Source organism: Pterocles gutturalis, unplaced genomic scaffold (assembly GCF_000699245.1).
Source record: "Pterocles gutturalis isolate BGI_N339 unplaced genomic scaffold, ASM69924v1 scaffold22313, whole genome shotgun sequence".
Taxonomy (NCBI): Eukaryota; Metazoa; Chordata; class Aves; order Pterocliformes; family Pteroclidae; genus Pterocles; species Pterocles gutturalis.
Window position 1 is genome coordinate 4,654 of NW_010126168.1, and position 26,180 is coordinate 30,833.

The following is a 26,180-nucleotide window of genomic DNA, read 5'->3' on the forward strand; positions in this document are numbered from 1 at the left end:
ACTTTATGAAGCAGGGACTGCTTCCATGAGACCCGTGTTCGGTAACTAGCACAGTGGTCTGATGCTGTCAGGCCTCCAGGTGCTGTTGCTGTAAAAATAGTTACTGTGATACCTGTTACATCTTTATAACTTGACGATGAGACATTTTTGCACTTGAGAGCAGCAGGGGATACAGTTTCCAAATTGTGCTTATTCTGAATATTAAATAGAAGATTTAATTGTAAATTTCCATGTAGAAATTAATCAGAAGGAAATGGTTGAGAGAACCTGGCATGCTGCTGGTGCTTGTTTATCTGGAGACATGTTAGTGGCAGAGCAGCACACTTGTCAGAATTTGAAGAAGTTAGACTGTATTATTTGCTGTATTTGAAGTTAATTGTGTCAAATGTAGTATTACTAGCCAAGACAATGATCTGTTCAGAAGTAAACAGTGAATTGGAACCTAACGCTGCAGATAACTCAACCGGTAGTCTTTCTGCCACAGAACTCTCAATCAACTTATTTTTTTAGTTGTGGGGTTTTCTTTTTAAAATGTGGAGCTTTAAGCAAATAGGATTACAACATATGCAATATAACTGTTATTTTTCTTATTTTTCTCTTTTTTTTTTTTAATAATGGAAATCAGATGGTGTACTACAGTGAGATTTTTCAGAATAATCAGAATGACATGGGACTACTTCATTTCTTTAGCTTCCTCTTAATTTGTATTGTAAGTTTGAAGAAATTCAGCTTGGATTAGGTTTTTCAGCATGGTGTAAATAATTTTTATCTGCACCAATTGTCATCTTGGCTGTCACACTGCCTATGGCCAGTTAACCCACAGGAAGGGAGTCTGCGATACACCAGCTCCTACATTACTGTTTCCTTCCTCTCTCTTCACTGCTGATGCCAAATGCACAGTGGAGAAAAAAGGTACATGGCAGCATCCACAGGTACTACTCCTGATTCCTGGCTGCCATTTTGGTAATGGTTTGCAGCTCTGCCTCTTGACTTTCATTGTGTGTATCCTGGCTGGGGTGGTGAAAGCATTGTTCACATTGTCCATGTGTAATTCCATTGACAGGTGAAGAGCGCTCACTAGAACTTGTTGCATTGTAGCTAATGCAGTGAATAGAGGAAGAAGTTGGCAATCTGCTTCTCTAAGAAGCAGTAGCTCTGTAACTTTTTACAGGAATACTTACTGTGAAAAGTGTTGTCAGCTGTGGTGTTGTAGCTAAAATGCTAGCTTATGAGAGACATCTCTGAAAAGATATTTTTATGTTAACCACAGAAACTGAAATCCCTAAAGATAACTTTAAGAAACTGTTTTATTAACAATGATTTTTTTTGTTCCTTTTAGAATAAAGGTTCACTTCAGTTTGAAGACAAATGGGATTTCATGCGCCCTATCGTTCTCAAACTTCTTCGTCAGGAGTCTGTCACAAAACAGCAATGGTTTGATCTGTTTTCGTAAGTAATTTTTTAGTGTCTTACATCCTTCTGCATGATGGGAATACAGTTATGGTACTGTTTCTGATACAGAAGTCACCTATGACATGGACTATGTGGGAACACACAGAACAGAAGTACTAGTTTAAGTTTTGTTAAGTGGCAAGTGTGCTTACATCACTGTAAATGTGCAAAAGTAGAGTTTTGCTGAGATTCAGATCTTTGCAAACAGCATAGAGGAAGAACAGCAGAGCTTTTGACTTCAGATGATTGTAGGAAGCAGGTTTTGTACCTGCCCACAAAGCTTCTGTTAGAGAGATGATTTTACTGCTTTGGCAGTAAGTTCATTTAAAGGCAGTTTGCTGAACGTTAATTGTTTGTATTTGAATGGCTTTCTTCTAAAATAACTTAAGAATGCTACTGAAGTAACAGGGTAATGCAGTTCTAGCTGGCATAATTTGAATAGTTCTATATCCTAAGAATAATATATATTTTTTTTCACACAGTGTTCGCATTATTTTACTTTCTAAAAACCCTGCCATTTTCCTCCTTCTAAGAAGTTAGAAGTTGCTTCCTGTTAGGTGATGATTTCTTTCTTAAAATAAATTGTGTGACCTTTGCTAACTTAATATGGAAGTGAGTTACAACATATATATCGAAAGTGTATCTAAAATAAGCTTTGTCTCAACATAGTTATTTTCCCTCAAATACAGTTGTAGCTTAAATCTGCAGTCTCTCCTTCTGCCTTTTAAAATGTGTCACTAAAGTGTTTTTTGTTTAAGTGCAGTCTTGTTGCAGTCTGTACCTATTGCCTTTACCATGAGGACAGTGCTTTTTACACCCATCTTACTGCACCTGTTATGCTTTTCTGCCAACCAAAGGAAAAGGAGTTTATCATGCAATGAGTTTTAATATCTTATGATGTCACAGCTATAGTAGTTGCCAGAAACAGTGTGTAGTTAAGGTACAAATTCAGTTCTGAGTTGTTGCTTTCATTTTTAATAACTAGTTCAATAATTCTGCATTGGTATTGAAATTTTCCATGTATTATTTTTCTTTTAGCTGATTTATTGAATAGAACTTAAGTAACTTCATGGCTAAATTAAGGATATTGAGGGAGAGGATCCCACTCTCCTAGGTTCCTATTTTTGGACAAGTGCTTTTTGTTAAGCTTTATAAATCTGTAGGTGTCTTCTACCTACCCTTTGAGTATAATTATCCAGGATTGCTTTTTTCACTGCTGTCAGGAAACAGTGCCATTTTAAATACAGTAACACCTTTTCTGCATGTGGAAGTTGCATGAGTCTCACAAGTTAGGTAGACCTCTGTGAATCCTGGGCCAGCACCTTTGATCTGTGTGAAAGGAGCTTTTTACCATGTGAGTTTTGTCTTTTCAGTTAAATTTAAAAAGATGCTTTTTTATTGAAATAACTGTATAGATTTAATAGAAACAAAGCCATACCTTTAGATTATATAGTTGCTTTCCTGCAAATATGTGGCACTATTATTGAAAGGAGGAAGAAGAACCAGAGGAAGGTAATGAATCAACAAAAGGCTTGCCAGCCCGCATTCTGTATGGTGCATGGTTAGGAGTGTAACTTGCTTTATTTGGTCTTTAGTATGTAAAGAAAGCAGGAATTACATTACACTTGCTGGTCTGTCGGCCAGGAAAAACAGGGATTCATTTCAATGTTGATTAAAACTCATTAATACAATTTTGCTTTGTGATGCTGCTTGGTAATTTTTCTGAAGTAGGGTTTCACTTTGAAATGCTACCACTGTCATGAAATGTTTAAGTGATCTTATTAAACTAATTAAAATGTCTTTTAAATTACCTGATGCCCCTGAGCTCACATTTCTCACAAGGAAGGTCTGTTTCCTTTTTAGCACAAGGATGTTGTAGTGCTTGGATTGTGAAACTGAGTGAAGGCTGCATATTAATGAAAGTATTTCAGAATAATATAGGCTGCGTAGTTATGCTTCTACTGGCAAGTGATTTCTATCTCTGTCAAATAACTTTAAAACAGAATTAGCTTCTACACCTCCTCCTTGACTGTAGCGTTTTCCTAGATAGGTTGCTGTTACTTGCTTCCAAGACTTTCTTCCAGCTTCAGTCTCTTCTCCAGGCATGTTTTCTTGTGTGTGTCACTGGGATCTAACAGTGTATGGTTTGACAAGGATAGATAAAATAGTGTATTAATTTCTTAGACATACTTAAATTCTGACTGTTTAAGCCTCATATGTTACAGCATTATACTTTGAGCAGCTGTTACTAAATGATGGATAAATTGTTTTCTAGAGATGTACATGCAGTTTGCTTGTGGGATGATAAAGGTCCAGCAAAAATCCATCAGGCTCTGAAGGAAGACATCCTTGATTTTATTAAACAGGCACAAGCAGTAAGTTCTTAACGTTTCTTAACTTCTACTCATGTCGTTAGAAAAATAACCAAATAATTCTGACTTTCAATGGATCTAAATGGATTGCTTTTTAGTTTGAAATTCTGTGATGTTCTGGAGATCATAATTACCCTGTGAATTTCTGTTGACAAAAAGAAGATGTAGCCTTGAGCATATGCCTTGGCTCATTGTTGTCTCACAGTCCTTGAAGCTGGGGTGGGCAATGATTTTTGTGTTAGATTAAAATAAAAACTAAAACCAAAAGCAAACACAACACAGCATTATTTTTGTTTATCCAACAGTACTTATGGAATCTTCTTCCACTTGAAAACTTCTTGAGGCAAATTTTTCTGTAAGAAATTACTGTCTGAAAAAATGATTTTTTTTTTTTTGTTTAGCTTCAGTGCTATGCTGACATGTTCATGGATGGCTTTAAAATAAGCTGTATGTATGGCGTACTGGAAGTATCCGTGCTATCAACTCAGCAGGCTTAGCTGTCCAGATTTATGGGCCTCCCCCAAACAACTGAAATAATCAGTAGATTCACAGGAAATTTTTGTGTTTGTAAAATGTATAGCAAAAGGCGTTTGCTGTAATAAGGGATTTAAAAGAGTGGGTCGTTGTGAGATTAAGAAAAAAATTAAAAATCCCGTTACAAAGGTTAGGAAAGGAAAAAATGAAAGTCCATATAATCTTTCTTTAGTGAAGAGATTTACACCACTAATGCTTTGCTTAAAGGAAAATTGTTTCTTATATAGGCTTTTTATAACCAGGCATATAAATGCTGGTTTTTAAGTTTGATCAGCTTGCTTGCTTACACGCGTAAATAACTGGGGCCTTCAGTATGGTCTGCGTTGGCTGTTGTTTGAGGGACATGTTTTTAGGCATTGTAGCCATTGTACAATGTAGTTGTAGTTTCCAGGCATTAATAAAATATACGTGTTAACTAGCTGTCTGGGTGTAATAAAAAGTTAGAAGATTCCATTGAATTAAAACTTTTCACTGTGTAGAATGTAACATAGTCCTTACAGGACTTTTTTTTTTTTTTTTTTTTTTTAGATATGGTTGTACCAGTACATGCCTTTAGACCAAATATTTTCTTTTCCTTTAAGCCATCTGCAAGTCAAAAAAAAATGGCTTATTGGGAAAATTCAAACCTACTGACTACCTGTTTGCTGTTACCTTTCTTTACCCTTTAGAAAAGGTCCATATACCATGGGTTGATAACTACTGCCCTAAATTAAATGGCACCTAAATATGTAGACTTTCTTATTCTGATATATCTGTATATTTGAATTTTATATGGGAAGTTATTCTCAGTACAAGCAAACTCAGTCTGTACTTTGTGCAGAAATTGGTTTATAAATTACCTCCTCTTCTCCCCCTCTCCTCCAGAGAGTGCTGAGTCATCAAGACGATACAGCTTTACTAAAAGCATATATAGTGGAGTGGCGCAAGTTCTTCACACAGTGTGATATTTTGCCCAAGCCATTTTGTCAGTTAGAGATTACTTTAATGGGCAAGCAGGGCAGCAACAAGAAGTCTAATGTAGAAGACAGTATTGTCCGAAAGGTAAGTGATATATGTTAAGAGTTTTGTTGCATGCTGTTCTGCCTACAGGAGTAGTACAGAAGGGATTCTGTAGCTGAAGGGGAAATTGCACCAATTGTGTAATATGACATTTCACTTTGCTTCAGCGTGAGGGTCAGAACAACCCTGCAACTTTTGGTTTTTTCTCTCCACAATAATTTCACTCTGTTTCTCCAGTTTTGCTTTGGCTATTAACAGTTTTGCTCAGGTGATTGAAGCACTTCTTTGTTGGGCTTTGGGTTTGTTTGGGGTTGGTTGGTTTGTTTTTTAATTATTACTTAATTCACTTACTGTTTCTATACTTGTGAGTAGCAAGTGTACTTATATGTATGCGAGTAGTTTTTCTACTCCTAGTTTGTTTCCTTAGGCCAAGATCTTAACTGGGGCACACATCTGCATTTGACAGATTACCAACTAAATACTGTTGTCTCACGTTAAATATGACTATTGATCTCCAAATTTCCCCTTTTTCCTCCAGACTGTCAGTCATCAATGAAAATATTGGACATGTAGAATCTTGTGAATATGATCTTTTTACTGTTGGATATGAAACACGTAAAGAAAGTCTAGGGTTTGAGTATGGAATGCTCTGTGTTTAGAGTCCCATGAATAACGGTCCTTGGAATTGCTTTAGTCATTTATTGTAAGAAAAACAGAGCATATCAGTTTTAAAGTGTTAAGTCCTTCAGTTTAAGATCATTCATTATCCCTTTTCATTGCAGATAGTATCTGCAGGGAAATGAAATTTCTTTAGCAGTCTTTCATTTGGTACTGAAGGTCATTTTAACTGTCCCCCATCTCCAGGATGGGAAGAACAAAATAGTTCAAATCCATTACTTTGGGCAAGGTGGTTTTTTTTGGTTTTTGGGTTTTGTTTTTTTTTTCCTTTGCCCTCCTATTTTAACATCTGATCCTCTATACCCCTTGAAGAAAAGGAAGAGAGAACAGCAGCAAAGGGAGGAATCGCTACCTCAAGTTACCTTTTTTGTTTTAATTGTTTGTTGGACAAAGTATGTGACCTTATTAGGCTCTCCAAGATCTGGCAAACTTGGACTCTTAACTCTGCTGCATGCAGAAGGTGGGAGAACTAAGAAATGAAAGAGAAAACAAGGTGGAGTGGAGAAAGTAGTGAGGAGAAACTGTGAGAAGTAACTGGTGTCTTGAAGCCAAACTATTCAGATTTTGTTCAGGACTGAAGCTGATGGAGGTATCTTGTCTCTCATATGCAGTCCAGTTAGGACCATTTCATGATTCGGACATCAAAGTCCAGAGTCCCCAGCCTGTCTTATTATTTCATATTCACTGCTGAAGGTCACTTCTTGTTTCTGGCATCATTCGCTGTAGTTTTCAAAAAGTGCTTTGTGAAAACTTTTCCCATGCTTGAGAAGTTCTTCATGTAGTTACCCAAAATGATATGTGTTTTCTTTCAAATATCTTCATAAAACTTCCTGATCCATAATGTCTAAAAGCAGTTTGGCCATGACAAAGCTGTTAATGTGCCTGAAAAGTTGCTTGGCTTATCTCACTGTTTTCTTCTCCATTTTTTACTTATTTCAGTTCTCGTAAACCAATTCTGTAGTTGTACAGTGCAACCATAATATGCATATCAATAATGTTAAAAAAATGAAAAAAGTAATCAAGGAAGTGTAGTCAAATAAAACTTTGCTTCTAAGAATGTTCTAATGTTTTGAACAATAATTCCCTTCCAGCACATATGACTGGACATATTGAGAGACAGTTGTGGAGAAGTTAAGAATAAAGGATGGTAAACTTAAGTCTGTCAGAAGGATATCAGACTTCTATTAGATTCTTGCTCTGTTAAAATCTAAAAATTACAAAGCAAGAATGGAAAAAGATTATCTAATCTTTACTATTAACTTTGCCACACAACTGTGTCAAGTCGTCCTATGCTTGTTTTTAGGAAGCTTGTTCACAATCATGAGGTTAAGTTTGAACTGATAAATTTTATGATTCCAACCTGCTTTCTACTGTCAGTGTAGACTGACAGTTGACATGCTTAAATTGCATTCATAGCAGTTACTGTCAAGTTTGAAGATACTGTAAGTTTCACCTTTCTTCTAAAGCAATGAAATGGCATGAGTTGGATAGAAAAAAAATTATCTTTTAAGTTTGGCCATAGTTTCATTAGTTATCTGGTAGCATATATAAAGAGCCACATCCAGTGTTTAAGGGAAAAAAAATTACCACAGTAATTTCTAAAGCAATTTAAGATTTTTAACAAACATGTAGCATGCTTTGCGTGTTTACTACTAACAGCTGGTGGAGCTTAGGTGGATATAAGTATGATCTGGCCTGCCAGTGAGCTTTTTGTGTTGCTCAGCTGCAGCACATTGGGTCTGGTGGTCAGGTGTAATGCAATACATTTGCAGCAGCCTCAGTAGCAATCACCAAAAAAAAAGTAAAAATGACACAATGGAACATGAAGGGAGCCTTTGAGTGATGAGGATTTTGTTAGGAGCCTCTGTAACTGATTTTAAAACTTTGCAGCGCTTAGATGAGGTTTGGAGTTTTTTATAAATTATATATGCATTACTTGCACATTGATCTTTCATGTTAGATAAATCTGAAACCATCAGGTTTTTTGACTTACATAATTGTGGTGTTAATTGAGTTTTTGGTTTTAAGACTGAGCCTGCTGAATAGTGAACTATATTTGGATGTTTGGCTCAAAAATACCCCCAATATTGGAACTCCTGACACATTGCATTGCTGGAAAAGTTAATTGACTGATTATCGAGAACTAATTCCATAATACAGAATTATTGAATTAAAATCTGAATCAAATACTGCTTCCTCTAGATGTCCAGTTACATGAAGTAAGCTTAGAATGTAAGCTGAATATTACTTCAGTAAGAAATTCAGAGCAAGATCAAGTTCTAAGGTAGCTGAACTGCTGTGTATAACCTAAAAATTATGTTATAAATTGCTTGATTTCTGTTTTTGATCTTGTATTTCTTTTGCACAAACTTAGGTCTGTATGTACCTTTCTGACAGGATTTTTTTTTCTTTCTGGTACACAGCTCATGCTAGATACGTGGAATGAATCTATATTTTCAAATATAAAAAACAGACTTCAGGACAGTGCAATGAAGCTAGTTCATGCTGAAAGATTAGGAGACGCTTTCGACTCTCAGCTTGTTATTGGGGTTCGCGAATCATATGGTATGTCTTGCACAGGCTGATGTCTGTTGCCTCCTCGCTTTAGTAAATGAATTTTCATTATATAAAGTTGACAACTGTGGTGGTAGGGTTGGAATTATTATCTCAGCTTTTTGTATTGATTTTTTTTGTTGTTGATTTGTGATAAAATTATATTGTTTAAAATCTTTAACTGCTAAGAGATTTAGCTACATGTCTGTTACTGCAAAATCAGTGTTTTCAAAGAAAAAACTACTTTTTGACCTTTTAGGGTTGCACTTATAACCTTAGGTCTGTGCTCCTTTCTGTACTGTTTCTGATTCTTCACACAGTTTTAAGAAGAAATGCTAAACAGGCTCAATTTGAGACTCCTCGTCTTTTTCTTCTTTGCACCATTGCCTGCCAATAATTCAACAGGCTGCAGAGCTTTGAAGAAAACTTGTGGCTAATACTCTCTCAGATGTCTTTATAGATGTCCAGTACTATTTTTTTTAAAGTGTATTCCATTTAAAGACCTTATTTATCTATTTATTTCTCTGTAATGCTTGAGAGGAAGATGGAAACTTTTTTTCCAAATAGTGCAAAACACTTCTGGGTGGCAGTAAGCTCACTGTCTCCGTTCTTGTAGAACAGAAAAAACCCAATGCAAAAAAACCCCCAAAAAGTCTAAAGTGAAGACATTGTGATTCTAAGAACAGTGTCTCAGAAAAACTGTTTGCTCAGTCAGGTGGAGAAGTTTTCACGTTTTCACTTTATTAAGCATTATGCTGAAGGTTTTTTCTTTTGTTTTCATTTTTTTTTGTTTCCTTTCCAATTTTGCATTTGTATGTGTATTTCTAGTTACTGTGTCTGAATGTCTAAAATGCTGGAGATATGTATGCAGTCTGTTCCAGTTCCCTATAGTTAATGTTAATGTTTGTGGATCAAAGACTGGACAATTTCGGTTACCTTTAGGAATCAGAGTGCATTTATAGGATATTTCAAATAGTTCAATGCAACCTTTTAATACAAGACTCATTTTAGTGAGAGGAATTTGCTTATTGTTAGCCATGTAAGTTTCCAAGACTTGAGAGTAAGTTTGGACTTTCTCTTTGCAGTTAACCTTTGTTCTAATCCTGAAGATAAACTTCAGATATATCGGGATAACTTTGAAAAGGCATATTTGGATTCAACAGAGAGATTTTATAGAACACAAGCTCCTTCTTATTTACAACAAAACGGTGTACAGAATTATATGAAATATGTAAGTAAGAATTCTGTTGTAGCTTTGTTCTGAAAGCGTTAGTACGTGAAATGATTGCTGTTCTACTTTTGCACAGGCAGATGCTAAACTAAAAGAAGAAGAGAAAAGAGCACTACGATATTTAGAAACAAGGCGTGAATGTAACTCTGTAGAAGCAGTAAGTATAATGTGTAGAAAAATTGAGGTATTGTATATTTACATAGTATTATTACGTTTCAGTTTTGATTTTTGTGCCTATTACGGTATTATGTGGTAGCAGTAGATTGATATGAAACTGTAGATTTTATGTTTTTTAATCATCCATTATATTTTTTTCTTTAAAAAAAAATCTCTATTACTTTCCAATCTATCAGTTTACAATTTCTGCAGATGTTTTAATAGTAAATGTAAGGGCAACTGTTAGATTGAAGGGCAGGTTTTTATTTAAGTTGATTTTTTTTTCTCTTTCATTTTGAGTCAGATATGATATTTTCTGTACTTAACAGTGGATGGGAATGATGTTTGAAAATAAACTTGCCAGTCCAGTAGGTAAAGGGTTTCTCAGTGCTTGTTTAGAATACCTGAAAGAGTTATTGTTCATTGCAACCAAAAGGAGCAATAGAAATTTCATTAAAACTGTTCTAGATTTCCTCTTAAGCTGAAATATGACCATTTAATATAAAGGATGTTTTTTTCTTTTTTTCCTTCCCTTTCCCCCCCTTGAGCAATATTTTACACAGTTCAGATTCTGAAGGAAGATTTAACTGCAATGAATAGTTTGTAATTGTCTCTGTGGAAATTAGTTCAGGAAACAGGTTATTTTAAATAAGTACCCTTTAAATCTGAATTTTCTCCAGTGGATCAAAATGTATTTTCTGTCTTTGTTAAGTTGTAAATGATTCATTTTGCACAGCTATGAATTGTTATCAGTATAAAGAGGCTGACAAAAGAGAGATGGTACTGACATGTACAAGCATTTTCAGTTCTAGATCTAGCCATAGTGTCTTGTTGAAGCCAACCAGCTTGGTCCAAATAGGGTATGCTGGAATGAGAACTATTCCTAGCTCTTGGATGTATACTTGGAAACTAAGTAGGGCAGTTGGTGTTCCAAAAGTGATGGCTCCCTTGAGAGGAAAGAGGCGACAGAAATATTAAGCTCATTACTAGTTTGGAGGAGAGTTTACTAACATACACGTTTTGAAGAAATACGGTTTCCTGAATAGTTTTTATTCAAACTAGACATACTTTTATGTATCACTGGAAGAATTAGTTATTTTATAGAGCGTAGTTGTTGAGAACAGGCTAGATTTTGTGTCATGGCAAACTTGAGACAGATCAGACTTTGGTGTTCAGATGGCTAAATGACCTAATTCTGTGTTTAATATATTTCAGCTAATGGAGTGCTGCGTCAATGCCCTGGTGACATCTTTTAAAGAGACTATTTTAGCTGAATGCCAAGGCATGATCAAACGAAATGAAACAGAAAGTAAGTGAAGCTTCAAGAATAGTGCAGGATGAACTCAGCATCAACTGCATAAAAATAGATTTGTTTGTAGATATATCAAATTACTGTTTTTAATAGATGTTGGCAAGTGTTCTGTAGATAAAATATTACTGCATGTGGGCAATTTTATCCCACAAAAAATGACCATAATTGGTTAGTATTTTTTTACATCGCTTCTGAAATCTGTATGTACAATGCCCTAATTTGAATGACTGCATAGCTCTCATCTTACTTGAAAAAAAAGAATATTTTGTGCTCTGTTTTTTTTATTTTTCCTACATCTTATTTTCCTCATGTTGACCAACTCTGGTAAATGTGGCATGTGTCTTCTTTTCTATTTGAATACTTCAGATACAAACACTCCCCCTTCATTCCACTCCCACTATCCTTTTCCCCCTGGAAAAAAAGTGAAGCATCTCTTCACAAAGCTGTTATTCTGAAAAGCAAGGAGGAATTTTTCTTATTCTGATTATTGGTGCAGGACCAATAGGTCAATGAACAAAATCTCTGCAAGTTTTCCATCTGGTTTTATAGCCAGTATGTCACTGTGAGTATGAAAAGTTAGCTCTGCATGCCTTTTTAAAGTTTTCAAAAGTTTTTTTTTAATCCTACTGTCATAAATTGAGAGATTAGTGAGATTCGGAAGTCTTGTGTTTGTTCTGTATGATAAACCAAACTAGTGAAGTCATTAAAATGTCATAATTCAAGTAGGGAATTTGAAAAAAAATAAAAGCTGAGATCACAGGTTACTTTTTTTTTTTGAGTCTCTGTATCTTGCAGCCAGGGAATATTTACTAATGTCTGTATGAAGTTTTTATTTCTATGCAAATGTTATAAGTATACTTAAATTTATATTCTAGAGCTAGCATTTCAGAAAATATTTGACTTCAAAACAATGTCATACTGATCTGTTCATCTAGCAGCATGATTTCTGGCAGTAGTCCAGAGCTAAATCTAGAGAGTCACCAAACTTCTTGTGAGTATGTGTTACAGCCTTTGGGAGAATACAGGAGGCTTATTTAAGTGCAGAGCTTCAGAAGGATTCATCTGTAGCATTCAAAGCGTGTTTCTTTAGGAACTTGTTGAAGTATTCACACAGTCCTCTTTCACTGTGGCCACATCTACCCTGTGGTACTGCTTGGTTGCAAAATACTTCCATTTAGTGTATAAGAACTCAAGCAACCCTTTCAAATCTTTTTTTTTTTCTTCCCCCTAGACCTACCTATGATGTTTAAAATGTTTTAGTGAAGGATGCAGGTGCAGATGATTAAAAATGTATTTAAAGACTGGAGCTATACATAGTAATACATACATCTGATAGAATCCTCTGCTGTACTTCACTTATGCATGTCTCTTTCTGATATTATTTGCTCCAAAGAATTCAGTGATGTTTTCTTTATTAGACGGCATCTGACAAAAAGGGGTGGGTTTTTGCTTATGAGCACTACTGTAAAGTACTGTTACATTAAGTACTTAATATTTACATGCTGTGCAAAAGAAAGAAGGCATAATGTTTTCCAACTAAAAACTGTCAAAAATGTCACAACTTGCAAACGCTCTTCAGAATTGGCTTAGTGCATTTTTGTTTGCTTATAATGTTGGGGATGGGAGGCCTAAATTTTGTTGCTGGAAGTACTTCATAACAGAAATCAAAAGTAAACTTCACTTTTGTGAGTACAAAATGAAAACAGAACTTGTTTAAGTACCCCAACAACTGTGATAGGGATTTCTTTACCTTGTGGTCTGAGAGAAATTCCGGTGAAATGTTCCTTTTGGTTTTGTTACTTTGAAATCTGTCTTTGAAGAATCTTTTTTTCTTTTCCAGGTTCCTACAGTTTTAGGGATGCACCCAGAGTCTTCCTTTGCAACCGTTTAATAGGAGAAACCCCTGAATTTTTTTCTTGTATTATTCATGCCATAGATAGGTTACAGAAAGAGCTGTAGAACCCTTCAACCTATCTTTTTGTTTCCTTTTTTCTACCATCTCTCCCTCATTCTCACCCTTTTTTAAAGTACAGGAAGAGATCTAATAAAAGTTGAGTGAGCTTTTTGGACTTATCCTATGTGAAACAGTGCTGCTATCGCTTTACAGTACATGTAAATTGCACTGAGAATACTTTTGACTCCATTTTTTTCTGGTTCCTGAAATCCCATTGTTTAGCACATTGTGAATTGTCTCTAGTAGCACTGTAAGTTCTTATGAAGGTTGGTGGTAGTTTCCTCTCTTTGATTTGCATTGTTATGTTCTGAAAGGTTTTTTTTTTTCTTCTCTGTGCATTGCTTTTCTGCTTGGTTCTGCAACAGTTGTTGGGATACAGGAGTTGATAGCATGTTTCATCCTCAGTGGTGACAGGATCTTGATGTTGCTGACGAAAGTATTGTGGAGGAAAAAACAAAGACAGGGCCTCTGGCTTTTGTCCCTTTTCACAGTAGATATACCATCGATGAACTAAGTGAATCTATCAGTGTGTTTGAAAAGAATCAGAGTCCCTGATCAGTTTGTTCTACTTCAGTAAGCAGAGTCCTTTGCTGTGTTAAGTTCAAATCTCTGTGGTCTCTTTAAAACAGTCTGGTGGCCTTAATCCAGGCATTCTTTGTGGACAGGTTTGTCAAGATGATTATTGATATTTCAGTACCTTTTTTTTTTTTTTAACAGTGCTGAAATACCTTCACAAAAAGTAGAAAAACCATATCAGTTTTTGAAGGTTTTGAACTGGTAACTTTGAGAAAAACTAAATAAACTCACTGGGAAAACAGAAAGGAAAAAATACTGTCTACCTTAGTTTTGGTTACTTTAGAATTTGGCATGCTTTTAATTAAAACAAAACATTGTAGATAGTATTGGAAGATACAAAAGACAGCTCTGTTTGGCTTTAATTTTTTTTAAAAATGTATCTTGAATCCATATAATTTCCTGCATAAACTCCTGTAGGCTTCCAGCTGAAAGAGACCCATTTTTGTCAGGGATTTTAAGGCAGTTATACTGAGAACCTGGACTTAATCCAAATTACCATTGACTTTGGCCATTTTTATTCAAGCTTATGATATGATATGTATAATCAGGTATTATGTTGCAATAAATATCTCTTTTTACCTTCAGAAGAATCTCCTTGTGGGACCAGAATTAGAACAGTACTCAAAACATCTTTCCTTTTGAAAGATGAATTGGATTATCTGTTCTTTACATATTCAGGGTTCCACTTGGGATACACCTTGCAGAAATGCAGCATATTTGGTTTTTATACAGGTCTTTGAATGGTGGCTTTATCACTATTTGTATCTTTCAGAGTTGCATTTAATGTTTTCACTGATGGATAAAGTTCCGAATGGCATCGAGCCTATGCTAAAAGACTTGGAAGAACATATTGTTAGTGCTGGACTTGCAGATATGGTAGCAGCTGCTGAAACTATTACTACTGTAAGTATATTGGGTTTTAATAAAATAACAATGAAAAAAAACTTTGCAGAAGTTTAAATATGCTCCAGTTGTGGGACATACATGTGAATGGAAATAATTTTTTATTATTTTATGTTTAAACATCAAATTTTGATCCACTGAAAGTTTTAAATGTCTTCAGAATAATTTTTTATTCCTTATGTTTTTTTCAATTTTAGCTTTAAAACATTAATCCAATTTGCAGTAAATAAAAGGTTATAAATTAAGTGCATGTGATGCTTATCTGGTAGGATTGTGTTAATTAAAAAGGCATAATAATTTTTTCAGAATTCTAATTTCCTGATGAAATTTTAAACTTGCTTTCAATCTAAGAGTGGTTGTGCAGTATGGAAATTAAAAGGGTTTTCCCCACTGTTCTTTTTCGGCTTTTTATAAACTCTTTCTCTGGGTTTAGGAGGCCTTAGTATCTGCAGCAATTAGGGTGTGCCTTTTATTGGTCCTTGAAAACTTTTTTTTATTTAGAAGTTGTTATACAATACTTGAAAGTTATATATTTTTTTTTATATTTATATATTGAAAATACTATCCTGAAAGTCTGTGTTGAGGCTTATGTGCTGTAGAGCTCTTCAGTACAGAGAATAAAGAGAAAATGCTCATTCATAGTTTGCAGGCTTGAGGATACTACATTATTGCAGATTAGGCAATTACGTGTAAGCTCACACTGAATTTTGTGTAGCCTCATTGTTTTATTTCATTTTTGCCTCTTTAGGATTCTGAGAAATATGTAGAGCAGTTGCTCACACTATTTAATCGATTTAGTAAATTGGTTAAAGAAGCTTTTCAGGATGATCCAAGATTTCTTACTGCAAGAGATAAGGTATGTGTTTCTGCTGATCATTTGTTTTCAGTTGAGTTGTTGTAATCCATATTAGATGTCTCCGAAATCCTTGTGCCCAGTCACTGTTAAATGTAGAAGTTACTCTCACTTTAGTAAATACGCAGATTGCAATCTTGATTAAACTTACTACCAACTGATTAGCTTTTAATTTGTGTTGTTGCCGTGCATAAAGTTGCACTTTCGTTCAGTTTTGTAATGTTGTAGAGCACATCAGAAGATGATCTTTGTGTTGAGCACCTTAATGTCTGATTCAACAATATATTTATGTTTAAAATTCACTGCGTTTGGGTGTAGTCTCATGACTTCAGATACAAAACGCACTCCATGCAATCCCTTTCTAAGCTGTTGCTTAAAGGAAGGTAGTATGTTAATGGAAAAGAGAAAAATTCAAAATACCAGTTAACCATAGAATGGTTTGGGTTGGAAAGGACCTGAAAGATCATGGAGTTCCAACCCCCCTGCCATGGGCAGGGACACCCTCCACTATACCAGGTTGCTCAAAGCCTCATCCAGTCTGGCCTTGAATGGAAAAAAGGAAATTGAGTCATAGGATTTGAACTCTCATCTTGAAAATCAAATCTGCAAACTTCGGTCTAATAAATAAAACCTTTGTGATTCGTATGTTAAAGAGAGAATTGAGTGAACCACTGATGATCTGTAAATATTTTTCAGGCATACAAAGCAGTTGTGAATGATGCTACAATATTTAAACTTGAATTGCCATTGAAGCAAAAGGGGTAAGCTGTATAAACTTTATGTGAGTCACGGTTTTTAAATTGTTAAAGATTGAGCTTCTCTTTTAAAATCTCCTCAAAAAGTAGCACTGTGAAAGTGCTTTGTGGTCTTCGCAATATAGAATTTCAGAATGCTTATCAACCGTTGGTAAGACACTTCACATGGCAGTGGATCAGTGAATACCAGCCTGTTTGAACTCGAATTTGTTTGTAGTGATTGGGTACTATTCTTTTGTAGTAGAGTAATGAGTCAATTTGTTAGCTGAATTTAGTAATACCTTCCTGGGTTATTAATTCCAAAAACCTGAGCTGTATAACTCTATGCAACTTGAGTAAAAGTCCTGGGGAAAACGGGAGCAGTAATCTTTATGGGAGTAACTGTGGCTGATTAAGGTATAACAATCCACAAGCTGTTTACCACCTCCTCTTGTGCCAGCTGTGAGTGTGACCTGTCTGGGTCTGGCTTTTTGTTTCAGTGCAGGAACAACCATTTTAGTTTAAACGACTTCAGGTGGATTAAGCAGACCTGTGTCACTCAAGAAGAAAAATCGTGCTTACAGTAGCCACTCTGGTAACTCAGCCAAGGGAATGTAGTAGTCACTTAATTGATTGTTAACATTTAACACCTGATGTGCCACTTGAGAAGGAATCTTATTTAGGTGTTTGTGATTGCTTGTATATAGCTTGTAGTCTGATTTACTACAGAAACAAAGCTTATGTAGCTGGGCTGCTACCTTCTCTTTCCAGTTACTTCTTGTTGGGTGGGTTATGAATATCTGTTCAGCATTCTGCTTCTTATTCTGTGTTTGGTTTTGTACTAATGGTAAGTCTGGATAGGCATTAGCCTTCCTGGTTTTGTCTGAGTGGAGGAACAACTTCACGAAAGACTGGATCCCTGTTTCATATACTTTGTGTAGATGTGGGCAAGGTAGAGGAGTTTTTTTAGGTCTCTGCTAATGTTTTCATTTCCCCTGGGAGCATCCGAATCCATACCTCATTCAAACTGTTTCACTCCTAAAGCTACCCCTGCCTAGTGATTTCTTAGAAACCACCATGATGTCAATGGTCTTCTCAGCATTCTTCTTCCTAAGCTCTTTCAAGTTGTCTACATACGCAACCTGGTTTAAGTAAAATTAAACTTCATCCTGCTTAACGTGTGCCGTTAAGTTCAGCCTAAAGATTATGGAATTTGGTAATTCTTCATTGCTGTCTGTATCTGTTCTGAAATACCTGGGAACACATTGATTAAATAAGGGTTCTTTCTTGTAATAACCAAAAGCCTAGTGATCTGCTTTTACTCCAAATGGTCTTTAGGAGGACAGAAGACACTAGCCTGCAAGCTCCTTCATGAATTAGAAAGGACAGGTTGTCTGAAAAGTTTTAGCACTGTCTACACTAGCTGATTGAGAGGGTGAGAGGATAAGTAAGAACGCTAGATTCCTGAGCATCCCCATAGCTTCTTACCTTCCATCTTACTCCCTGCCTTTGTTTGGGTCCTTGAGACTAGCAATCAGGTTGGTGCCATCTGACTCTAGAAATAGGGTTTGGTCCCTGTCTCTATTCTATTCACCAGTCTAGACGCAGGTTCAGAACGCAACCTTGTGCTTGCATGCCTTTTGAAGAACCATGGTCTGTGAACTGTAGTATCTTGTTCAATCTGCTTTAGTCTCCAGGCTGTTAGTCTGCTGTTTATACCTGTTATAAAATAATTTTATACTGTTCCTGTGCAATAGATGTGTTGAGTTTTGTGGTCTGTTCTTGAGACTTTTGTTAGAGCATACTGACAAGATGAGTGAAACATTTCACTGCAGCGTTTGTTAATTCTTTACTGGAATACTTACTGCCATGCAATATTTAGTTGTTTCAAACTGTAGTTTTAACATAATCCTTCATTGCTAGAGTTCTAAAATTAGAAGCAGTTGAAATGATCAAGCTGTAGAAGCTGTCTGAAAATGTTTGGTAGTATTTATTCTTTCAAGAAGAAAAGGGAGTTATCCCTAATTTTTCGTTAGTTTAACAAGGATATGAATTCAACACCAGGATCCTTGCCAAGGGCATCAAAAAAAATTATTAACAGTGTGACTACTCCAGGATTCTATACAGTTTGTAGATATGTTGTTCTTTTTTTATTTAGTGTTGGATTGAAAACACAGCCTGAATCCAAGTGCCCTGAGCTTCTTGCTAATTACTGTGACATGTTGCTAAGAAAAACACCACTAAGCAAAAAACTAACCTCTGAAGAAATTGAAGCAAAGCTTAAAGAAGTGGTATGTTTTTGCTTTCTACTTCTCAATTATTCTGAAGAATGAACTTGTTTTATTTACTTATGTGGGTCAAGCCCTTGACCTTCAAAACCAGTTATTCAGGGTATAGCAATAGAGAAAATAGTTTATTAAGAGTTTATTATGTCATCAAGTGTGTGTGTGTTTAGATCTTGTAAACCATGCAGTGTTTCATCTCTCTGTATCAGTTGACAAAATTACTATGCTAAATTAATGCCTATATCAGACTGTAATGTATTACAGTAGCTAATGTTAATCTAGACTTCTACATGTCAGTTCCAATGTCTCTTCTGATTTAAGAGAAGGCTCTTGATGGTTGACAAATGAAGAAATGGGAGGTGTGATATTATGAAAGATCTATAGCTGATGCCTGTGATAGCATTGACACAGCTGCTCTTAAGGCAATGTCAGGTGGCCTTTTGCTACTTCATAATCTGCGGTGGCATTAGGTCAGCATTCAAAGACTTGTCTAATTGACAATGCAAATAAATATATTACAATCTACTTTTTTGACAGCTTTTGGTACTTAAATATGTACAGAATAAAGATGTTTTCATGCGATATCACAAAGCTCACTTAACAAGACGCCTGATATTAGATATATCAGCTGATAGTGAAATTGAGGAGAATATGGTGGAATGGCTCAGAGTAAGTAGTGTGACATCTTTCTTTGTTTGGTTGTGCCTCTTGCTTATTAGTTCCCACTCTTGAGCTTAGATATCCTTCTTCCTATGCGAGTTCTATCTTAAATCACAGGCAACTCAGGACATCTTGTACTTCTGTTTTGTTGGAATACTTTGTACAAGTAGAGCAGTGTAAGTTCTAAGAGAAATGTTACTCCTAATAATGGTAGCAGTAGGTTTTAAAATATTTCACATATGATTATCTGAAGGCTTCATATATTCCATGTGTGAATGAGCAAAATGCAGTGTACTTGTTGTTTAGGTATGTTCTAATTGTGGAATTTTATGTAGATTATTATTTGCAAGCCTTCAAATCTCGGAATTCATTGATTCCTTAATGCATGCCTATGTTCTTCAGCACTTGGATTTCTTTAAAAGAATCATCATATGCCCTTAACGGGTAACTACTTATGATCCATGCAAAAAAGCTTTATATTGCACTGCAAATTAACTGTTACTGTAAAGTGATGATACCTGTGTACTTGAATGCTCTTCTTTTTTTTGAGTTTATTTTAAAATAAAGTGTTTTGTTAATAGTTGTCTATGTCATAGTTTAGTGTTCTGTTTGTTTATACAGGAAGTAGGAATGCCAGCAGACTATGTAAACAAGCTGGCTAGAATGTTTCAGGATATCAAAGTGTCTGAAGACTTGAACCAGGCCTTCAAAGAAATGCACAAAAATAATAAACTTGCTCTACCAGGTATTGTTGTCTAATTATTTTCTATTTTTCATTTCTTAGTGAAAAATAATTTTGTTGAATCTTGAGTTAAAAATGATAGTAACTGCAGGTTGAACGTAGTCTCCAGGGCATTGTTACCCCTAGATTGGAAGTGTCTGTAGACTCTGCTTTCTCTTACAGTTGACACTGGAGCTATATACTTCTGTAAGTTATTGTGGTTTTTCATTATGAGCAATCTTCTAGATCCAGACTCCCTACTCTTGTAGCTAAATTCCAAGCAACGGGCTTCAATCAGTATCAGCCACCTGAATGCCTGAACTATTCCCTTCTTTTATGCCTTTATAATTCTTCATGAGTGCTTCATGCTGTGCTCCTCCTCTGCCTGCCAGTAGGAGAGCTGGATGCGTGCTATGAAGAGCTTAAATCACATTTTTGAGATTAAATTTCACTGACGAGAGAGGCTGAGGAACATCCAGTTTTGGACCTGCTACTGCTGAAAACCATTGAGTAGTGCTTACAAGTATCAACTATAAAGCTGCATCAGGACTTAAAGAGCTCTGCGGAGGCAAGCCAAAAAAACAGATTTCAATCAGTGTTGCTGGCAGAAATCCAGTGGTGCATAAATAGAGCACCTTAATGCTTAAGTAGGTAGACACTCTGCTACATTCTGAAAATTCAGTCCTTTGTGATTGTATTTTGAGTAGAAAAAAATGCATTTTGTTATATCTGTTATACCTGGAGATTCATGTAATCCAACATTGTCTTACAGCTGACTCTGTGAATATTAAAATTTTAAATGCTGGTGCCTGGTCCCGAAGTTCTGAAAAAGTGTTTGTCTCGCTGCCCACGGAATTAGAAGATCTCATCCCAGAAGTTGAAGAATTTTATAAAAAGAATCACAGTGGTAGGAAATTGCACTGGCACCACCTCATGTCCAATGGAATTGTAAGTGTATAGTTTTCAGTGTATCAATCTCAATGCCTGTACTTTCTGTATATTTATAATATTAAGAAAGCTTGTTTTCCAGAAAGGCTTCTAAGTAAAATTCTCATTCTATTCACAGATAACATTTAAGAATGAGGTTGGCCAGTATGACTTGGAGGTAACAACATTTCAGCTAGCTGTGCTGTTTGCATGGAACCAAAGACCTAGAGAGAAGATCAGCTTTGAAAATCTTAAACTGGCAACTGAACTCCCTGATGCAGAACTTAGGAGGACTTTATGGGTATTTCCCTTTCTTTTGAAACAGATTTCTTCATGATTTTTGTACTCTGAAATATCGGATTAGTATTTTTAATGTGCTGTTAGATAACACTTCAAAATTGAAATGTGAATGTGTTTCTTGCTAATTAATCAGTTGTAATGCTGGGTCCTTGCACTACTGTTAAGCACACACAGCCTTTACATTAACATGTTCTCTCTACCCGTTATTATCTAACTTAACCTTTTGGAAACAGCAAGATCTTTTTGACCATATGCTGTCTAAAGCACACAGTTACAGTTGTGGATTGTGGAGTGGGACTGGTCTAATTCTAAGAAATCAGTGGTACCTGATAAATACATGTTGCTTAAAAATAACTTCAGTGTTTGCTCTGTCAGACTTTTATTTAGCTTAGGAATAAAGAGAGAAATCACATAAATCAGACTTAACATCATTTCTGTAGCCATGAGTTTGTTCATTTTACTTTTTTGTATGATTTTACTTATGCTAACGCATTTCAGAAGGAGATTTGGTAAACTGTGTCCCCTCCCTGGTTTTACTAGTATCTTTGTGTTGCCCTCTAGCAGCTCCAAACAAGGGTTTGTGGTTCCCTTGCTACAGTCTGCACAGCAGTGAACTATGTTCTTAAAAAGTAATTGTTTCCATTTAGAAGGTCTGGTGTTTTATTTTCATTTTTTCCCCCTCCCTTTTCTCTGTAGTCTCTTGTAGCATTTCCAAAGCTGAAACGTCAGGTTTTATTGTATGAACCTCAAGTCAATTCACCCAAAGACTTTACAGAAGGAACCCTCTTCTCGGTGAACCAGGAGTTCAGTTTAATGTAAGATGATGTTTGAAAAGTAAAATAACAATGTGCTATTTTATAACTAAAGGAATTAACTTTAAGGTAACCCTTGTCGCTGGAATTTTTCAAGATTCAGCTAGGTACATGCTTTGCTGCCCTATTCTCACTTGATTTTTGTGATAGCCATGCTTCAAGTACATGGTTGGACTAGATGACCTCCAGCAGCTCCTTCAGGGAAATGTTTCTATCATTCTGATTTCTGTGAAATTAGATTTCTTAAACACCTAGGGATGAGGCGTAAAATGGAGGTTTTGCTATCTTCCTGCTGTAAATGAGCCCATGAAATTTCATATGGGAAGAACAGCATGTAAGCAGAGCGCTAGTGCTGTATTGATTATTACACACACACAGAGTTTCAAAAGCAGAGTGATAAGTTAAAAAAGGAAGTGAAACTGCTTAATATGGTATGCTGTCAACAGCTGGGATTTTGGGTGTGGCTTTTACCAGAAAGGAGTGTCTTTATTTCAGTGAGAACTGCAGTGCTTTTACTTTACTGGTGCTCTGAAATCCTTCAGAGTATAAGAGTAGTATAGAGAGAGAATATTTACGTGGTGGATACCTCAGCATGTTTTAATTTGTGTTTTGCCTCTCTCTATTATCAGTGACTGTGATTAGAACTGGCACCTTGCTGGTAACCTCAGATTCTGGGCCTCATTCTCAGTAGTAGCTGGACATCTGGTTCTGGAAAGAGGTGACAAATCTGCTTTCCTGGGGCTTTGTTTCTTGCCCAGGGCCATGATATTTGTTCCTATCATCAGGATCATGAGCTTTGGGAAGTGATGAGAGGGCATGATGGAAGAGACAGGCTGTACAGAAAGTTTGTGGGTGACCACTGAAGAATGCCATCAGCTTTCTTTGTTTGAGTAGCTGTTATCCTTTTTTTCTGCTAGACAGACATTTCTTTTGATGGAAAATGAACTAGTTCAATTTCCTGAATTTTGTTGTAAAAACTTCCTCTAAACCCCCCTTGTTTTATATAATTAAACTGAAATATATTTTCTCTGAAATTTTATTTTTTAAAATAGTACTGGTAAGTTTTCAACTTTGAACACTGTCAGTTTCAGCTGATGGATTTTTTTTTGTAATGCTAATATATTCAGGTTTTATTGTGCGGAGACGTTGGCATTGGGTTTCGATTTGTCAGCCAGCTATCTCACTGCTGCAGTGCTAATAGCCTATAAATATCTGATATGTGATGGTACTCCTTGCTGCTGTGATTTAAGTTTAATAGGAACACCTTAACTGAAAATGTGTTTCTGCTTATTTTCATACGATACAACTTTTTCAGAAAAAACGCTAAAGTTCAGAAAAGGGGCAAGATAAATTTGATTGGTCGATTGCAACTTACTACAGAGAGAATGCGGGAAGAGGAAAATGAAGGAATAGTCCAGCTAAGAATATTACGAACCCAGGCAAGTAAACTGTCAGAGGAATATAAAATCCTCCTGTTTCTTTTGTTGTATTATCACTGCTGCATGCTGCCCACATTTGGATGTTGATGTATGAAATTAATACTTTTGAATCCCATCGGAACTTACTTTTGCTATTTGTCATAGATCTCTTGTGAATACAGGATTTTGCATGTCTGCTTGTGCACTTGTAGTTGTCAGCCTCCTCTTCTGATGTACCGGTTCATGGTTTTTAAAGAGGGCAAAGCAGATATGAAACAAGTGGTGAAGGCATAACTCCTAGTGGTGGGAGGCAGCAGATGGTAAAGTTGACTGACTTGAGCCACTAACACAAACAAAACAGTGCTGTTGATCTTGAGATCTGACTGCTCTGTATGAAGAGAGTAGAATAATCTCAGAGATGGGATTGTGCTTTAGTAATAGAAGTGTGACTTTTTAATAGGCCTCTTTAGAGGAAAAGTTTTTAAGTACATCTTGGATGTACAGACTGCGGCTTCCTGCTTTGTGGTTGGTTGGTCATTTAGTCAGTTACTCATGTCAATCAAATCTTTTCAGCTGACAGTTCTAAAAAAACATGATTTTTTTCAGACATCAGATATCATTATATCAATTATATCAATTATATCAATGGAATCTCAAAAAACCCATTTTACCTTCAAATTGCAGGTCTCTTATCAGTCAGATTAGATTCCAGGCCATGCACATTGTGAATTGTACCACCTGAGTTAACATCTTGGCCATGCTTCCAGCAGAAGGATTAATGCCTTCTATTATGTTGTATTTATGAAATGAGAACTCCTTGTGAGTTCCAGTTTGGCATTAAGCTTGCATTTCATGAGATATTCACAAAGTATATCACAAGTCACCCTGGAAGTGATGACTTCTGCTCGGACCATGAATGAACATCAGGTTTTAGTGAGTAATTCTAAGTCTAAGATTTAACTGCAAATTCTCCATTGACTACACTTGTTTTAGCTCTTGCATCTTGCCAGGGCTTCATTCTTTTCCTTTGTCAGCTCCTTTGTAAAAGCAGTACGTAGGCTAAGAAATGTGGCATATATCTGATTTGTAAGGAAGAATATAGATTTCCTTGCTGCCTTGCCTTACCAGGAGCCCTCTATTAATGCTGTGTTCACTTTGTCACTTCACCCAGGCATTTAAAAATTTTTTTTCTCTTGTCCACCACCAGGAGGCTATCATCCAAATAATGAAAATGCGGAAGAAAATTACTAATGCCCAGCTTCAGACTGAACTGGTAGAAATATTGAAAAACATGTTCTTGCCACAAAAGAAAATGATAAAAGAGCAAATTGAATGGCTTATAGAGCACAAATATATCAGAAGAGATGAGTCGGATATCAACACCTTCATATATATGGCATAATCTGAGGACTCTGCAGGATGCTGAGAACATAAATGGAAGGGTGCTTAGACAGACAGCTGCAACAGTTTGTGCTGCAGAAGGACTTGTTTTGACTTTCGTTACGTATTAAAATCCCTGCCTTGCCTTACAGAGGACTATATTTTGCCAATCTCATTCAGCTAGCATGATGGCATTCCCTTCATGTTGCACACTTTTAACAGCATGCTGTTCTGTGGGAAACTTGCATTCATGAGGAGCCCATTGTGAACTTTTTAAAGTAGATTTGATTTACACCCACCAGGAAGAATACAGGTTTGGGTTTTTAGATGACCAGTACTTGCACAAGGAAAAAATATTCAAGTATTCATGCACTGAGGAACTGCTATTAGTTTTGTTTTGGGTTTGGTTTTTTTGTTTTTCTTTTTTTTTAATGCAATTAGGACTAGAAGTAGCACTTTCACTTTTGTGTTTTGGATTAACAAGAGTACTGTCCACCTTTGATCCTTTTTATGTAATAACATTCAAGAGACACAAACACGTGCATCACAACTGATACGTATTTGTTACAGCTAAAACCTGTTGGCTAGAGCAGTGCTTCAATCTAGTAACTGGATTTTAATAATTGACACATAAATGACATAAAAGTAATTCCAAGTCATGGGTGATATTTTTCCTTAAGCAAGAGATAATTATTTTTCAATTGCTGTAAACAAGTGGATATAGATTATTTGTTACCTTATTTGGATGGATGATTTGCTACAATCCTTTTTGAGAAGCTAAAGCTTTCTTGAATGATACTTCACTCTAAAAGCAGTTTTCACGATGCTGAACAGAAATATTAAGTGTATTTCCTGGTACATTTAATATTTGTATTCCAAATATTTAAGTATTACTACATATGTCTGAATGCATTAAAGAGTAATTGATGCACAACTCCTCCAGAAAGAAGATAACACTTGGAGATCTCTGTACTAATTCTTTATTGGTAACTTCATATGTACATGCAAGGTTAATCCAATTGGACTGTTTGGTTGCTTAGAAGTCAGCATTTTTATATGAAAAACAAACCCTCTGCTTTTTATTTTGAAACTGGCAGGGTAGGAAATACAATTCTGATGAAAATGGTAAAAAGCTAAGGGAAAAATACATTGTTTGGTGTATGCAGAGAGAGTGCCAAATACACATCAGGAATTTCAACTTTTTAATGTTACCTCTTCTGTTTTCAATCATCTTAAGTAGTCATTTGGCACTGCCTGCCTCTCTGCTGCTCTGAAATGTCCCAGCATGTACTGGACTGATGACATGATCACTGGAGCAGAGTGCCTGTCTTGGGAAAAAGGTAAGTTGTGCTTTATTCAGTTCTGTATGA

At 35.9% G+C, this 26,180-nt stretch overlaps 1 protein-coding gene across 1 annotated transcript; it reads left to right on the forward strand.

The window, feature by feature from the left end:
- Positions 1–1,343: 1,343 nt before the first annotated feature.
- Positions 1,344–25,455, forward strand: CUL5 (cullin 5). Its single transcript, XM_010078892.1, has 18 exons — positions 1,344–1,449; positions 3,728–3,827; positions 5,223–5,399; positions 8,459–8,600; positions 9,674–9,819; positions 9,896–9,976; positions 11,191–11,284; positions 14,590–14,720; positions 15,469–15,576; positions 16,270–16,334; positions 18,466–18,598; positions 19,130–19,261; positions 19,874–19,997; positions 20,746–20,921; positions 21,040–21,201; positions 21,897–22,015; positions 23,328–23,451; positions 24,638–25,455. Exons 1-18 carry the CDS (start codon positions 1,379–1,381, stop codon positions 24,830–24,832), a joined length of 2,280 nt encoding a protein of 759 aa, XP_010077194.1. The 5' UTR covers positions 1,344–1,378; the 3' UTR covers positions 24,833–25,455.
- The last annotated feature ends 725 nt before the right edge of the window (positions 25,456–26,180 follow it).